At 36.6% G+C, this 17,863-nt stretch overlaps 1 protein-coding gene across 1 annotated transcript; it reads right to left on the reverse strand.

Moving 5' to 3' along the window:
• Window positions 1-1,422: 1,422 nt before the first annotated feature.
• On the reverse strand, window positions 1,423-16,892 carry LOC110315348 (interferon-activable protein 204-like; the record flags this gene model as incomplete). The annotated part of the gene is made up of 5 exons (XM_021189428.1): window positions 1,423-1,823; window positions 3,324-3,512; window positions 5,654-6,070; window positions 7,347-7,520; window positions 16,704-16,892. Coding segments are annotated over 5 exons (990 nt in total), but the record flags the coding sequence as incomplete, so codon positions are not given.
• Window positions 16,893-17,863: the final 971 nt, after the last annotated feature.

Genomic DNA, 17,863 nt, shown 5'->3' on the forward strand with positions numbered 1-17,863 from the left:
AAGGAAAGGAAAGGAAAGGAAAGGAAAGGAAAGGAAAGGAAAGGAAAGGAAAGGAAAGGAAAGGAAAGGAAAGGAAAGGAAAGGAAAGGAAAGGAAAATGGACTTTGGAACTCTCCCAGGGACAAAGTAAAATCCGAAGACTCCGGCCTTCTCTCTGGCACCTACAGGAGAAGTGCTCTACCTTCTTTGTATTGTATATGTTTGGTGCACCAATATTCCATGTGTCAATTCATGTATGTTTTGTCTCATTGTCTGAAAAATTGACTGTTGTGTGTTTCATGTTGGAAAGTAAAAATGGCTAAAACTTTATCTGCTGATTTAGTCTCAATTTATACAGCAGAACCCCGTAAGGAGGTAAAGGAGTTAGTCTTCGGCAAAAGAAAACCAAAGAAACAGAAGTCCCTTCCACAAATGTTTTCTAGTGTTGTTAATTTATTGATGAGAAGAGACCATGAATTAAAAACAATCCATTAAGCTCAAATTTCTAGTATTATTAGAATGGGGAATGATACATGGATTTACAAGATGAAAGAGGCACTCATCCTTAGCTCTTGCCTCTTCCTGCCTATATTTCCTCTGTTGAAACCCTATTTCTGCTCCTTACCTCCATCTCACATCATTCCCCTGTGGGACTGTGAATATTGATGGTAAACTGGAAAGGATGTGGAATCACTTGTGAGAATTCTTTTACTATGTGTAAGACGGCGTTTCTAGACTGTATTAAGGAATTTGCAAACACTCACCTTAAGTGTGGGTGGTATTGTTGAATAGGTACAGGTCTTTAACTGAAGAAAGTGGAGAGAGAGAGAGAGAGAGAGAGAGAGAGAGAGAGAGAGAGAGAGAGAGAGAGAGAGAAGAGGTCAATTATTCTCTCTGCTTCCTCCTGCAGATATATGGGCAGTCATCTCACTCTTTTCTACCATTCAACCATGGTCAATAATGAACCCATTGTTCCTTAAGTTACTTTATCAAGCAAGTTTTCACAGCAGTGAGAGAAGTAAGCAATCCTATAGAAAGACCTCTCTGGGAATACCAATTTCTTAACTCCTTTGCTTTCCTTTATCGAAAACCTTCATTTTCTTTTAAAAGTTTCATGTGACTTTATTTGACTCTGGAATTGAAGATGGGATTCCTTACTCTTGAATATAGTATGTCCCACCCTAAACACCTCATTTTTGGGGGCTTTATTTTCAAATAATTTTTTCCAATACCTAAACTCTGTAATGCAGTCACATTACACAGCATAGCAGTGTTGAAGACTTGATGCTGTCCTCAGCATATTAGTTTTGGAACTATGCTCAAGGCTGAGTTCAACCTTCTCCCGCATCTTAGTAATACCTTCTCTTTCATGGGCAGAATAGACAGCCTTTTTGTTCCTGAACATGCTTTGTCCTTACACATCACATTTGGAGCCTGTATTCTCCAGCTTTACCTGAGGGTCACTAACTTTTTATTTTAAAGCACCTCTCAAATGGTTAAAGGATATTCCCAAAGGCACAGTGCTTTACAGAAAATGTGTCTTTTTTTAAAGTTTTAAGTATAAAACTTACAAATCAACAATTATAGAAGTTATAAAGACAACATATGAAATTTAGATAATAGAAAAATGTATTAAAAACATAAGAAAGCACCATTTCCTAGAATTAAAAGCCAATTTTAATAGGGCTGATATTTCAACAGGCCATATGCACATTAACTTTCTCTACTTGAATCTTGTCTTCTCAAACAGTATCATTGGCATCCAGGCTTTCAAAAGTATGGTTCCAGAGTGGTCCTCCTGACTGAGTCTGGATTGAGTGGCTTCACCCTCTGGCTTTGATGACCTTAAGGAAGAAAACAATGAAGTCAGATCAGCTGGAATGCAGTGGGAGCCACAACTTTTTTGCTGACTATTCACCATGAGTGCCATGTGCCCTTTTCTCACTGTGACATTAAATACATCTCTGTTCTTGGAGTCAGCTTTGTTCCCTTGCTTGGGATTATAAAATTAGCAAGTCACTCCTGCAGCTTCAGCATAGATGGAAAAGGAGGGTGTGTTACAGAGGTACAGGGGAAAGGAAAGTGTTGTAAGTCCTGAGGGAAGGACTGAGTTGCAGAGTTTCATTGAACAGGGAGGTTGGGAAGAGGGAGAAAAAGGCTTTGCTGGTGAAGCTGCCATGGGGGAAGGTTTGGAATTTTGTCTAATGGCTGATGGTTTGGGGAATAATGGTAGTGTAAGAGCATTTCTATGTGAATGAAGAAATCATCACTTATGTTTCTTTTGATTACATTATAATAGATATGTGTATGTATGTGGGTGCTCATGTGTGCATGTGGGTATGTTTGTTTGCGTGTGTGTTTGTGTATGTATAAAATTAATCCCACATGGATCTGTGTAAGTACTACAAGGAAAGGTATTTTTAGCACCTTTGTGTGGATTGCCCTGGTGCCATTTGTAGTTCGATGTAGTTTAATTCTCCTTCCTCAAGAGGGACTGCCTGATAAGCAGTGGATGATTTCACTTGAGTGATTTCATATGAACCTTCTCCCTATTTTAACTGATCAGCTAAAGGCTAGAGGCTGTGACTTTGCAGTAGAAGGGAAAAGTGGAGCTGAAGGTTTTAGNGGNGGGGGGGGGGGAGAGAGGAAGGAGAGAGGCAGATGAGGAAGAGAGAGGAAGACAGAGGAAAAGGAGGTTGAAGGAAGATGGAGCAGAACCACATGGTCTGAAGAATCCACAAGTAGAAAGGGATCTAAAAACTGGGGAACAGAGTAGTGTAGTGGTCTATCTGCCCAACCTAGCTGTGCAGCTTGTAAGTATTATAACTAAGTGGTCTGGTGCATTATTTGCACAGGCTCATTGGGCTTGGAGATTTACTACAAAATCTTGTCATCTGACTTGCTCAGGGCATCCTTGGGAACTTATGATTTCTGTCCATGATACTCTGCAACAGAAAATATTCGCGTGTTGGAAATGAAGACCCTGATGCTGTTTTTGGTTTGTCTTTGGCCAATTTGAAAAATCAGATAATCAGAATTTGAAACAAACATCTTAATTTTCCCATGTCCTGTCAAATATTCTCTCTGCTTTATTAAATGGTATATATTTTTTAAATCAATGAACTAAACACATAACAGTATTTGCATCTTTCCAAATTTGTTTTCCTTACTATGATATAAAAACCCCTATAAAAGTGATAGAATGAAGCTTTTATGTTAAATGAGCAAATCTTAACTTTTCCTCCACCTATTGGATTTTCTATGTAAAGTCAACAGTCATGCTATATGAATGTATTAAAAAGTATATGATTCTTAGGAATAATGGTGTTTCCTAGAGCACATACCTGCATGTAACTGTGACTTACAGACCTCAGCTGCCACCCATCTTTAGTGGAAGTCAATTCAAAGCAGACAAGTCTAAGTTTATTGCCTGGTTCACACTTGATATTGGTGAGTCGTCCATAAACTACCACTTTCATTTTCCCTGTATTATCTTCAATTCCATAGTAAATGGTTTCATTCATCTCAGTTTTCTGAAAAAAATAATTTAACATTGAACCTTCTATGAAATACATGAAAGCTTGTCACATCTATGGTAAATAAAGTTTGTCAACATAAACTTGTCCCCGATAAGGCATCTATGGTTCTTAGGTTTAGAATTGGGGGTACAATACCAGTGAGATGGCTCAGTGGGCAAGTGTGTTTGTGGTCAAATCTGATGACCTGGGCTCAATTATCAGGATTCATAGTAGAATAAGAGAACTCATTCCTGAAACTTGCCTTCCAACCTCAATACTAGTTTCCTGACCTTTGTGATTCTTCTCAACCCTCAGAGACAAAATAAAATAAGTACTGAAAAAGTAAAATTACTAAAACTAAATAGTTTAGGCTGTTCCAGAGAACAACGCTTTTCTTGGAAATCACTCCTGGGATTTAATTTGTGAGCCTAGCCTTTAATGACTAAACCATCTCTCCAGCCTTGGAAACTACTCTTGATCTTTACCTGCTTGTGGTCTTTATCTGGGTATCTTTAGGAAAAATTAGCATCTTTCTAAGCACTTGTAGTAACATGTCAGAATAGCTGAGATTTCTTAAGGTTCTCATACAAAGTATCAAAAAGAAAAAAAAAAAACAACCAAAATAAACAACGAAACAATCTGATTTCTACTGCATGTTATGTAGGTACATCCAAAAGGCCTGAGAAGAAAGGTTACATGTGCTTCATTGTGATGTTGGGGAACATTATTATGAGCCCACTCTATTTCACTTAATTTAACTTGTACTGAAAATAAAGTTATTTCATACAATATATTCTGATCATAGTATATATCTTCACCTGTCTCCTCTCAGATAATTCTAACCTACCCACCCTGACATCTCTACATCTTTCTCTTGATTAAAAAACAAACAAACAAAAAAACAGGCAATTTAAAAAGACAAAATAACAAGAATAAAAAAAAACCCAAACTAACAGTCAAAAAAGAAACAAAGAAATAGCACAAGAAATAGATACACAGATACATACACAGATATATAGACATATATGTGCACACATACACAAAGATGCACACACATGTACAAGGACATATACACAAATGCGCATATACATGCACACATACATGCACAAAGATGCACACACATGTACAGATATATACACACATGCCCCCACACATACACACACATGCACACATGTATATAATGCACACACCTGTACACACATGTACACACATGTGCACACATATGCATACAAAGAAAACTCCTTTAAAAATGGGTCACATTTGCTCAGTGCACACCTCAATTCACTCTACTCCACATCTCACAAAGGTTAAGCCACTACAGCATTTAGTTCTGGTGTGTTAGTTTGTATCCCACTTAGTTTACTTGTTGTGTAACCTAATGTACCAGTGCAGCCAATGACAGCATAAATAAAAAGTAGAAAGTCATGACTATATTCATATACATGGAATTAAGTAATCATACATTGACCAAGCAAACAAATGAATTGTTGTATTGGCACTTAATGAAACACTCCAAAGTTATAGAATTCTTTAAATTTCCCCACTTTCACTGTGTCCAGTTATAAACTCTGAAATTAAGCTTTTCTGTTAAACTCCTCTTTCATTATTTAAGACAATATTCTCTTTATCGAGAAATCTTGATAAAAGAAGAAAGCATATGAGAATGAGAACACATTAGATATATAATCCTGGCTTATTCGACATGGCTTCATTCTAGGGCAGAATAATCTATTTGGTATCTTATACTCCTCATTTCAAACTGTATCAAGGCTAGGAGTTTGGCTCTTTAGTCACAACTGAGTTGACCCTAATACAGGTAAGGAAACTATCAAAGAGATCAAATCTAAAACAGAAATGTCCTATAAACTGAACAGTGCCTGAGACTAGGGTGGCTATTGCAGGAATGTCCTAGCCAGAAAAATGCCAAAGGTTATTGATAAATCTCTTTCTAAAGAAATTCCTAGTGGAGCCTGGAGAAGAGGGATGAGAGACTACAGAAATCCCAAAAGTGGGGAAGCCTTGCCTGGTCATTTTCTGTTTTGAAAGGCAATGATTTCCTGTGTTAATAAGTAAGTTGAGCAAATTCCTCTTGAGCAAATTAAAACTTAAAATCTCAGATTGCAGAAATTTTTTTTACAAATAATGCAATGGCCTACCTCACATACTTCAAAATTTCCATTCACAAATGTCCCGTTTGCTTGTGAGAAAAGATAAGAAAATTTAGGAGTTGCATTAGCTCTTTGCTTCAGTGTATTTGAGACAACCATTGTCTGGTTAACATTCACATCAGACACACAGGAAGCTCTGTGTATCTCCAGAAACCCATTGCACCCAAAATAATCTGATAGGGCAATGATATTTCTTGGGATGAACTTGCTTATTAGATCTGTGTCAAAAACCTTCACTCTGAAGAACTCAGTCTCAGTAGCCACTGTAGCATGAAACATCCTTTTCCCTTCTTCCAGGTCATACGTAAATGGTTCTGTTACTTTCAACACCATCACTTGTTTGGGACCTTGATGGTGACCTTCTTCCCTAGAAGGCTCCTTTGGTACAGTTCCTCTCCTTGGTTTCTACATAAAACAGACATGGGATGAGATGATATAGTTCAGACAGATCATAAGGAACAATCCCGCTGAATAGAATGGAGAACATATAAACAATGGTTGCCGTACTATAACCTAGCTAAAGGAAGAAATGTATATTTACCTAAATATTTACTTGAAATTTTCCTAAGTCACAACCTAGTGATTCCAGTTAATACAAATTATACCTGGTAGATAAAGGTATTATACTTCTGGGGAATGAATCCAAAGCCTTCAATGCTCTAGTCAAGTTTTCTAGCTAGGAACATTTTGAAGATACTTCTGGGTACGGTTATTGGAGACATCTGAGGAGCACTGGAAGAACAGAAAACTGTGTCTGAAGGTATAATAGGGTCCCTGACATTACTGAATGATGTTGCTGATGGTACATGAGGAATCTGGGCACCACTGAACAGGATGGAGGGTGCATTAGAGTTCAGATGAATGTTGGAGTCTGAGGCTGGAGATACTGGAAAATGCTGGCAAGGTGATGTCAAAGTGCCTGGAGACATCTCCAAATCCCAGTGTGCTTCTAGAGGCTTCAAAGAAGACTGAAGGCTGCTAGAAGCAATTGCTGCAGGACCTTCAAAAGCTAAGATTTCAATTACGGCTGGGAAGTTGCTGGTTGTTAAAAATTCTACAAGCTGGTACTTTTCCTAGGGACCCTCTGTGTTTATGATACTATGTTTTTGGATGATTGTGCTTTTCTGTTTCTAAAGGAAAGTAGAATGATATATTTTTTAATCCTGCATAATGGCTTTTAAGAATCAGAACAAAAACATCTTTTCATTTTCCGTTCTGAAAAGCAGACCTTTATCCTGTCAGTTTTCTCCTGGGCTGAAGGAAGTCCTTTAGACCACACTTAGGGATTTCTAACACTCAGCAAAATAATTATTGAATCAAATTACACTTTCTTGGGCTGATGCATGCTTTTAATTATATTGCTATCATTCCTTATGACTATGAATAAGTAGATAAATACCTCATGTTCCAAATTCCACTCTGATATGCTACATGCAGAGTTATGATGTAATGTTACAATGCAACAGAAGGAACCAGTGCAGTTAGTGTTTCAAAATATACACCTTGCAAATGAAGTAACACATTAAAGAATTAAATTAGTGGGAAGCTAGAGACACTCTTTCAAGATTATGACCGTTATCATTATATTCTGAAACTTCATAAAGGAAACAAATTATTATAGTTGATGAGGAATGGCAGGAAGTCTTTAGTGAATCCCTGGTAGGGATCTGAATTGACTTACAGGTCCTGGAGAGGCCTGAGGGTGATCCTCCACAAGGCCAGATAAATGCCTGGGAGGGGTCTCACATTGACGCTCAGCAAGATCTGAACAGGTAGATGACTTGAAGTTAAGGCTGGTCATTATCTGGAACAGCATGTTTGTTTGTGTAGATACAAACTTTTTGATTGAGTTCCCCTGTTTACAAAGAAAAAAAAAAGGATTGTTCTCCTTTATACCTTGATAGTTAACTTCAAAGTTGCAGAGATTATTGGCACTTTTTTCTTTAGTTCTTTCACAGAATGTATCTACTCTCTAATTTTTTCCCTGAATGACAGCACATCTTCAGATAACTTCACATCCCAGCTACCCTAACAAAGATTACAAACTTCAGTGTGAAAATATGTTTTAAATAATAATTTGCTTTCATTATTTCCGGCCCCACTCTATGACATCTTCTTTGTGCCCTCTTATCAGTTCTTGCTATGTTCATCTTTTCTATATAAGATTGTCCCGACTCCTGCTTTCTAATTACATCTACTCACCCACCTTTTCCATTTCTACCCTCTCTGATGACTTCTTCTTCCTGCTCATGATCTCTTTTATACCTTTGTGTCTTACTCACAACTTCACATCCATGTCTCCCACCCCACACACATAATATACTTCTCTGTAACTACAATATTTCAGAGGACAAGTGCCCTTCTGTGTAGGAATGTGTGTTATAATTGTATTGGACACTGACTACAGATGGCTTGGTCAATTGCAACTTTTATTTGTGTTTGTCTTTGCATTTCACATTCTCTCTAATTAAGATATTAATTTTTCTACTTTTCTTCAAGATCTAGAATCCTCTCTTCTATGTCTTTTAATATGTTGGAGGGGCCTATATCTGAGTTGTTTGACTTCTTAAGATTTTTAATTTCCAGTTTTATTTAAGTTTGGGTTTCCTTAGTGGTTCCTTATCTTCATAAAACTCTATTTTCATGTTTGAATTGTTTTAATCATGTCATTCAAATCTATGTATTTTCAAGGCCTTTATAAAGAACTTTTTCATCAAGCATATGCGAAATTGCTATTTTAAAGTCTTTGCCTCATGCTTCAGCTCTATTTCTTCTCTCTGAGTCTGTGACAGATTGCTGTGTGTAGGAAGAGACATATTCTCCTGGTTCTTCTTATTTGTGTTTTTGTGTTGAAATCTAAATACCTGGAGTTACAATATTGGAAGAGTGTGTGGATTTGCTTTAAAATGTATTGAAAAGTGGTATGCAAGCTGTCAAAAGAGAAAGGCAATTAATACTCCCGAGCTGTAAAAACTATGAAAAACAATGGCCATCACAGAAAGATATCCCCAATGGGACATAGTAGTCTTTGTATTTTGGAGGTAGCCAACAACTGCCCCATTGGACCTAAGAATCCCTTGACTGGAAGGAATTTATACATAGTACTGAAAATCGAGACAGCTACTGGCTTGGAAGGTCATGGTCCCTAGAGAAAAGGAGAATGGCCAATTTGATTTCCTAAACCAGTAAACCTGCCATATGCATTTCATTCTAAAAATCCATCCTTAAACCTACAGATAAGAATAGCTATCACCATTCTTAAAAGAAGCTACTTTTTGAAGCAAGTGAGAATTTCACATGAATCCACAAGTGATAAAAATCGACAGAGTAACAGGCTATGTGCCCATCCCTAACTGACACATCTATACTACAAATCCTATGCCCAAGGCTCAGGGAAGTGGTAAAAGAATGTAAAAACCAGATGACCAGGTTGTTTATTGCAAGAGAGTGTATTCTATATATAGCAGACAGTTGCATCCATGAAAATTTAATGATATGGCTGCCTTAGTCATTCACAATGACAACAGGAGTTCACATGCCAAACTGGATCGAGGAAATCTCAAACACCTTGTCTCCAGATGAATATCTACAGGAATTAGAGGCTATTAAGATAGCTAGAATCAATCTTTTCAGAGTTGAGCCAAGCCTTCTGCCAGGTTATATCAAATCCCAAGTGGCCATCTCTAATCATAGATACATAAAAACAACACAGATACATGGAAGAATCAACACTGATCCTGGTGTTCTTGTGGCTTTCACAGAACCACCTGCTCTCTTTAGAACAGGGGCAGGACTCACCATGCTGGAAATTTCTTCTGTGATTCTTGATCTTGATCCTAGGTGTTCAACAAGATAAGAAACAGAGCTTATCTTCTTTGAGTAGGAAGATAAATAGATTTGCTATCAGATGAACAGCAAATTAAGAATTTATAAAAATGCTAGGGAAATGACACTGGTTAAATACTCTTTGTATGAGCTCTTCCGAGTGTCTCTGAATGATCTCCTTGAGTTGGCAGTGACTAATCAGTGAGAACTATTCCCCCCCCCCATTATTCACAGATTTTGACTTATTACCCAGGAAAATAGTCACAAGGACACTCAGCTATACTCAGTAGTTATTCTGACAAATCATAACAGGTACAAGTTCAGACATGGACAGGTTCTTATCTAACACACTTATAGATAGATGTCTAGGAGTCTACATACCATTCAAGTTGCATAACATCTCATTTAAAAGACAGAAGTCATTCATCCTCTCCTCCCTCTTATGTTATGGAACCTGAGAGGTGACAGAAGCTATCTATTACCACTACTATTTGAATGCATCTACTTGAAAGAGGATAGTCTGAATTGGAATTGCTTTTCTTTAAAGCACTTTCTGATGGACTTATTTATTCACTGCAACAAGCTGTGGATTTTCAGAGTATGAGGATGCTATAATATACAAGTCCAATCTCAAGTAAAAATATAGCAGTCTGGCATTGGCTGTCTTCTGGACTGCAGAAGTGAAAATAGTGCCTTAGTGTTTCTGCATTATTTGTGGATAGGTAGGTCAGCTTGAGGCCTATGTAACAATGGTTTTAATTCCCTGAAAAGCATGTAAGATCTCTTAGCCTCTGGAAGCATCAGTGATTAAAAGCATTTCTCTAACTGTGTTTTTTCAAGTTGACTAGTGGATGGTTTCTGGAATAATATTTTTAAGCTACTATAATCATGTGACATGGAACCAGAATATATGAGATGCTTTCTAAGATCTGGTTCTTGGCAGGTTTTGTGCTCTTTTGTGTTTCACAGCAGTGGGTGACAGGAACTAGTAGTAAGGGGCAGGCAGCATCAAGTATTCATTCAACGTCACAGCTCTTCCTTGGGGTCTGAATATAAAGACTCCTATTTCTTGTATTAACCTAGGACTCTTAGGTCTCTTGACATGTGCCATATATGAAATTGTTTAAAGACTAATGATGGAACCATCTAAAGACAATTGAATAAAGAACAAGTTAAATAAAAGCACAGATGATGTGGATGAAAGCCATAAACACCTGTGGCTACCCAAGTTTCTCTTTTGTAGCTTTTAGATGCCATGTGGATGTGATGCACTCAGTAGAATAGACCATTGATCTAGTCACAGATAAGTAGGAAAATAAGCTAACTCAGGAATTAAAAGGTCAAGAATATATAGCAAAAGTCAGATGCTGTGGTACATGCCTTTATCTCAGCACCAAGTCCTAGAGAAAGGACTATTCCTGTGAGTTTGTGGCTAGCCTAGTCTACATAGTAAGTTCCAGGGTTGATGGAGTTATATAGTCAGACCCTGTCTCAAAAACCAGCTAACCAACCAACCAACCAACTAAACAACCAACCAACCAAACAAACAAACAAGAATGAGTGGAAAGAATGAGCATGTGTGAGCCTGTTTTTACTTTACATTATCTCTTCATTTCATAGTCATTTAGTGTGCAGCACATATATCGCTCTCACTGGACTAGGTAGGTCAAGGCAGTGCTCCTAAACCCACTTTATGCAGGAGATGAAGCAAGAGAATGCTAAACAGCATTTTTCTTGATGTTTATGGGTTGGCTAAATATTTGGAAATTTGTCCTGTCATACAGTTTTCTCAGGCCCAAACTAAGCAGACAAGTATAGGTTAGCAATTAAAGGCTTAGTCATGGGAAACTTACATACAAGGTGATGTTGATATTCATCATAGGCTACAGATCACAGCCATGATAAGCTTGGCAACATATGCCCAGCGTTACAGTAGTGGCATGAATATCATGGGAGAAATAAGCCATTGCATTTTGGATTTAAGGCAAAATATTCATTCATATATATGTACATACACATACCCATACATATATGCATGCATATATTATCTAACAATAATTATCAAAGAAAAAAAGATTTGAAATTGAGAGTTAGTGGAATCTGGGAGACCAAAAAGTGTTTTAGGTCTTTAGTTTCTCTTAATATACATTTTGATCTGATGTAAGATAAGAATCCAGTATTGCCTATCTGTACCATGCAAGGTCTCTGGGTGGTAGAGACAGGTTGATCTGTGGGTTTGTGAGTCTGTTCTGCATAGTGAGTTCCAGGACATACAGAGTTACACAGTTGGACCATATTTCAAGATAACAAAATAACAGCAACAAACAAAGGAAAACCAAATAATAAAAGGAAAAAGACTAATCAACCAACTTTCTAGAGAAAGCAAAGGATCCAGTTTTATGATCTTGACTTCTCAGATATAACAGCAAAAGCATGTGAATTGCATTGAAAATGTTTAAATTAGACTGAAATAAACTGTGTAAGATTGTGCTACCACCTGCAATGGATAACTGTTTCCTTGTTTCCTTTCCTCTACACCCTCATAGCATACGTTTGTCACTTGTTTTACTGAAATTAGTCATACTTTTTCTTTTTTTTCTTTTCTCCCTCTCCTCTTCCTCCTTCTTCTTTTCTTCTTTTTCTTTTTTTTTTTTTTTTTTTTTTTTTCGAGACAGGGTTTCTCTGTAAAATGTGTGTTCTTTAGCAGGCAACAAGAATGTTTCTTGAAATAGAGTTTCTGTGACTACATCTTCACACTGAATTTAGGATGCACTGCTTTTCAATTGCTTCATTTTGGAATGGGAACACATTTCATCATTACTTTTTTGTATTTTCACATACTCATTTCACAGAATGCAGTACAATTAATTATAGCTGAAAGAAAAGTACGTTAATATACATGTTACACAAAACACAGTACATGTGTTACTCTCTGTGTGAATAACCAAAAGACTGTTTTATTTAGTGTTCCCATCTAGAGTTAGCTTTAAAAATCTTAGGTGGTAAACGTGTGTTTTTAAGAAGACAACAATAAGTGGATATTAATTACCCCAAAAGCTCAAGAAACAATTCACAGACCATATGAGGCCCAAGAAGAAGGAAGACCAAAGTGTGGATGCTTTGGTCCTTCTTAGAAGGGGGAACAAAATACTCATAGGAGCAAATATGGAGAAAAAGTGTGGAACAGAGACTGAAGGAAAGGCCATCCAGAGACTCCCCCACCTGGGGATCATTCCCATATATAGTCAACAATTGCAGACACTATTGTGGATGCCAAGAAGTGCATGCTGACGGGAGCCTGATTTAGCTGTCTCCTGAGAGGTTCTACCAGAGCCTGACAAATACAGAAGTGGATGCTTGAAGCCAACCACTGGACTGAGCACAGGGTCCCCAATGGAGGAGTTAGAGAAAGGACTGAAGGAGCGGAAGGGGTTAGCAACCCCGTAGCAAGAGCAAAAATATCAAGCAACCAGACCCACAAGAGATCCCAGGGACTAAAGCACCAATCAAATAGTACAAATGGAGGGACCCATGCCTCTAGCCACACATGTAGCAGAGGATTGCTTGTCAGGTATCAATGGGAGAAGAGGCCCTTCATCCTCTGAAGGATTGATGCCTCAGAGTAGGGAATCTGAGGGTGAGGAGGCAGGAATGAGTGGGTGGTTGGGGGAACACCCTTATAAAACCAGGAGGAGAGGGGATGGGATAGGGGGTTTCAGGGTGGGGACCTGGAAAGGGAATAACATTTGAAATGTAAATAAGGAAAATATCCAATAAAGAAAAGACAACAAGAATATTTCTCACAATAGACATCTTTTGAATAGGACTTTGTTCATCTAAGAATTAAGATCAACAATTGATTAATGGAACCCCTTAAGATATAGAAGTTGTGGATAGCAAAGAGAACAGTCAATGGAGAGACAAAACAGACCACAGAGCGGGAGAAAATCTTAATAAACTATACTCTGGAAGTCCAACTAGAATTCAAAAATGATGAAATGTGATATATTCCGCCAGATTTGTCCACAGAGCATCCACCACTTTCTTTTATTTTTAATTTTTTATTAGATATTTTCTTCATTTACATTTCAAATGCTATCCAGAAAGTTCCCTATACCCTCCCACCNCCCTGCTCCCCTACCCACTCACTCCCACTTCTTGGCCCTGGTGTTCCCCTGTACTGGGGTATAAAAAGTTTGCAAGACCAAGGAGCCTCTCTTCCCAATGAACATCCACCACTTTCAAGCAGTTTAATTATGAATTAAGCAAATGACACACAGCACTCTATAATGATGTCCCTTTAAAAAGACATGTTTATTGGTTTTATAATAGAAAAAGTAAATCAAATTTTATTTTCATAGAAAAACAGAACAATAAGGAATTTTGCAAATGAAAATACAAAATCAGAAATAAGGTATGACAATTATTAAATGCTTAAATATACTACTAAAGCTGTCCTTTAGAAGTGATAGTTTGGCATCTCTACTTTAACTCCATCTTTTGGGTAGTCATTTTCTTCTTCATTTTTTGTGCTTGAATGGACAGTTGATGCTTCCTTATTTTTCCCAGTCTTGGTGACCTTGAAATAGATAGGGAGAGAGATTCAATAAAATCCAAGCAATTGAGATAAAGCATTGCTTATTTTTTTCCAGTCACCCGTCCTTGCCCATTCCACTCAAGGGCCATATATAACCTTTTGCCTTCTGAAAGTCTGTTGATCCTCTTCACTTTATCTCCATCATTGTCTTGCCTTATTTTGAGCCACCCACTTCTGACTATGTGATCCTTGAAGAGGTATTTTAATTTAACGTGACTTAACTTGAATTTATTTGGGTAGTTTAACTAGTTCCCAGATATGGTGAGGGGAATTATAACAAAAAAGAAAAAGGATTTTTTTATCTTGTTTATTTATCTTGCTTGAAGCATTGATTAGACTACAAAAAAAAAAAACCCACAAAAAAACCCAAAAACAAACAAAGAAGGAAACAAAAACAAAGACAACAAAACAGAGGTGGAGAAATGGCTCAGTGGTTATGAACACTGACTGCTCTTCCAGAGTTCCTGAGTTCAATTCCCAGCAACCACATGGTGGCTCACAACCATCTGTAATAAGATCTGATGCCCTCTTCTGGGATGTCTGAAGACAGTGACAGTGTACTAATTAATACATAAAATAAATAAATAAACCTTTTAAGAAAAACAAAACACAACAACAAACAAGCAAAACAAAAAACCAAAGCAAAACTACATGAAGCTTTGGTTTTCTATTAGGCTGAGTTATTAGGCTCAGTGGGAACTGGTGGATTCTTACATTGATGAATCTTGAAAATACAACAACTAATGTGTACATCCTTGTGTCAAAATGCAGCAGTATTTGTATTTGGACTGCTGTATCTAGGGTATACATTGTGTTAAAGCCAATTCTTATATTTCAACGTATTTATTTCACAAGAGTCCCTTGATAATTATCTGTCATGAACTATGTTGACAATGACTCCCTTCTTTTAATGTTCTATAACTGTGTTTCATGTAGCTTTCGATGTATCTTAACTACTCCATTTGTTTAATCTTTCTTTGTAGTATACTTTACCTCCAGCTATAACTCCACAATCTTGGGATCTATAACTGCCTTCATTCATCTGTATATTCATCTTGTCTAAGTATATCCATACAGTTCCAAGTAGCCTAGGTGGATCTCAGTTCTACCACTCATTGTCTTTGTCAGTGATTATATCTGAGTATTTGTAGCTACATCTTTGAAATGGAAATACTATCTCTATTGCTGTTTAAAGTCCCAATTCAGTAAATATTTGGTGGATGTTCTCTGTTAGTATAAATGTAACATCTATTATACATTTTTACATATAGTACAAGTACAAGATTTGTCAAGTATCCCTAAATTTAAAATACACATAAAATTAGTTTATATTTCAGATTTATTTGTATAGATCTCTAAGTCTCAAAAAAGATTTATAGATATTTACTAAATTTCCTGTAGGCAGTTGAAAATCAACATCAATATGAGCATATTTCTGCTTACAGGTCACGTTCTTCTTTTCCAGTTTTAATATCAGCATCATTTATCCAGTTTCATAATGTTATCTCTCAATTGTTATCAATATTCTTTGAATGTATTTTATCTCTCACTACCATTCCAAAGCTGTAATAAAATTATAGGGACCTTTTATTCGTAAACAGTAGACACCTCCATTTATCAAAGCCCCATGTATCTTTCCTCTGCTTAATACAATTATGAAATAGCTTCTGTGATGTCTTGGTAAAGTAGTTGCCTGGTTTTTAAAGTGATAGCCTTTGAAAGTTTTAATGGTGTACATGTATGCTGATTTTCAAACTGGCTAATATTTCATAAGCAGTTTACAAAGTTCCACAACATTTAATATTAATATCTAATACAGTACATATAATAACTGATAGTTGTGTCTAACTAATATTTCTGCCTCCAAAAAAGTTTCTCTGTAACACAAATTTTCAAGACAGGTACAAAATTCTTTTTACTAATGTGTTAAAGTGCTTAAGCCTTTATCCTCATAAAACCTTTTGGCATTTATGAATGATCCATTTCCTTATTTCTGACAATGCGACATTTCTCTGACCTTTTAAGCAATCTTTTGGCCTCATATTCTCAAAGTCTTTGTATTTCATATGTAGTTGAATTAATAATGGTAATCCAAACTTTGGTATATTTCCAAACCATTTATATTTCCTAGCACCTCTCTCTCTCTCTCTCTCTCTCTCTCTCTCTCTCTCTCTCTCTCTCTCTCTCTCTCTCTCTCTCTCTCTCTCTCTCTCTCTCTCTCTCTCTCATGAGTATATAGTCATTTCCTCTCTTAATGTAGTGATTTAATGTTCAACTTTCCCCAGGATCAGCCAACTGCTAATGATTAAAGCTGACATTCAAAGCACATTTGACTTATTCAACATCCTCACTCTTAATCACATGGAAATCTATTTCCATGGTATTCTAACTTCTTCATACTTCTTGTCATTTAGCATACATAGAAAAATTTTGGATTCTTTCTCCAATATCCATTTACAAAACTCTTCATCTTAGAAACGAGTATAAGGGCATCATCTGATTTTGTTTCTCCCGACACAGAATTGTCTCTGTAACATATTAAACATTTCATGTTCAGAATCTTAAAGCAAAAATCAATTTCCTCTTTGGCTAGTCCGTTTGTTATCTACATCCTACCTTGATGAAACTGTGCTCTCCACACACTAACTTTGGTTGCTTGTCAATTGTTTTCAGGTGAAAGCAGAAGAGTTGGAGTTTATCTCCTTCCTTACAGTTGATGTTGTGCCAGTTTCCATTCCCCACCACTTCTATACTTCCGGAACTATCTTTTATTTCGTAGATTGTGTTCTTTCGGTTCACTGTTTTCTGCAAAAGTAAGATTAACATTCATTTTTTGAAATTTATCTCATCTACATTTATTATTATACATTCAAAAAGATCATTTACTAGAAAAATAATAGGAAAATATGAAGCCTGTTATAGACATAGGTATATTCAATGAAGTCTTACCCAGGAAGTTTTATTACTATTAGCAACATCTAGTGTGTTTGTAACCCAAGGGTAGAGCATCATTAATGAGGACATAGCTGGTATACAATCAGCCAATGCACAGTTATTCAAAGTCCAAACTTCTTTTAAAGGCAAAGCTGAAGAAAGATTTTTCCCACAGTTTCCAGTTTCCCACCAGGTGCTGTTTTCCTAGCAATAGCTTATCTTGGTTTAAAGTGACCCATACCTAATCAGAATAATAAATTAATTGATCAAATTTAAATGATTAAACCTACTATATGTAGAGATAGCCAATTCATTTTATTGAATGGTTTCGAGTTTAAGAGGATACACTTATCCATCTAATATACTTATGACTACAAAATTGTCACAATCAATATTCACACTTGTTCAGGTAATTTTTTGAAAAGTCTCCAATTTATACTGTATTGACCATTACTCAAGCAATTACTCATAAACTTTTCAACTGTGTTCTTATTCATAGTCTCTAAAGAGTATGATATAACACAATGTATTTTTTAAGGAGCTTTAAAAAAAGACAGACTAAAGAACCATAAAACTGACAAAATAAAGAAATGAATAAGTGTTGAATATTTGCATAGAGCATCAAATACAAACTGTTAGCATGACACCAACTGGTGCTTTGTGACATTCCTGCTCACTGTGGCTGAGGGTAGGTATTTGTAAGTAGTAAAATGAAGTGTCTTGGTAAATCATTTCCAGAGAGATCTCTCAGATCTATCTTAGGGAGTTAAGTCTAAAAAGATTACCCAATCTTATCCCTTAATCTATTTGATGATTTCTCTTTTTATCCCTAGCCAAGGTAG

The sequence above is a fragment of the Mus pahari genome, unplaced genomic scaffold (genome assembly GCF_900095145.1).
Source record: "Mus pahari unplaced genomic scaffold, PAHARI_EIJ_v1.1 scaffold_12567_1, whole genome shotgun sequence".
In the NCBI taxonomy this organism is placed as follows: domain Eukaryota; kingdom Metazoa; phylum Chordata; class Mammalia; order Rodentia; family Muridae; genus Mus; species Mus pahari.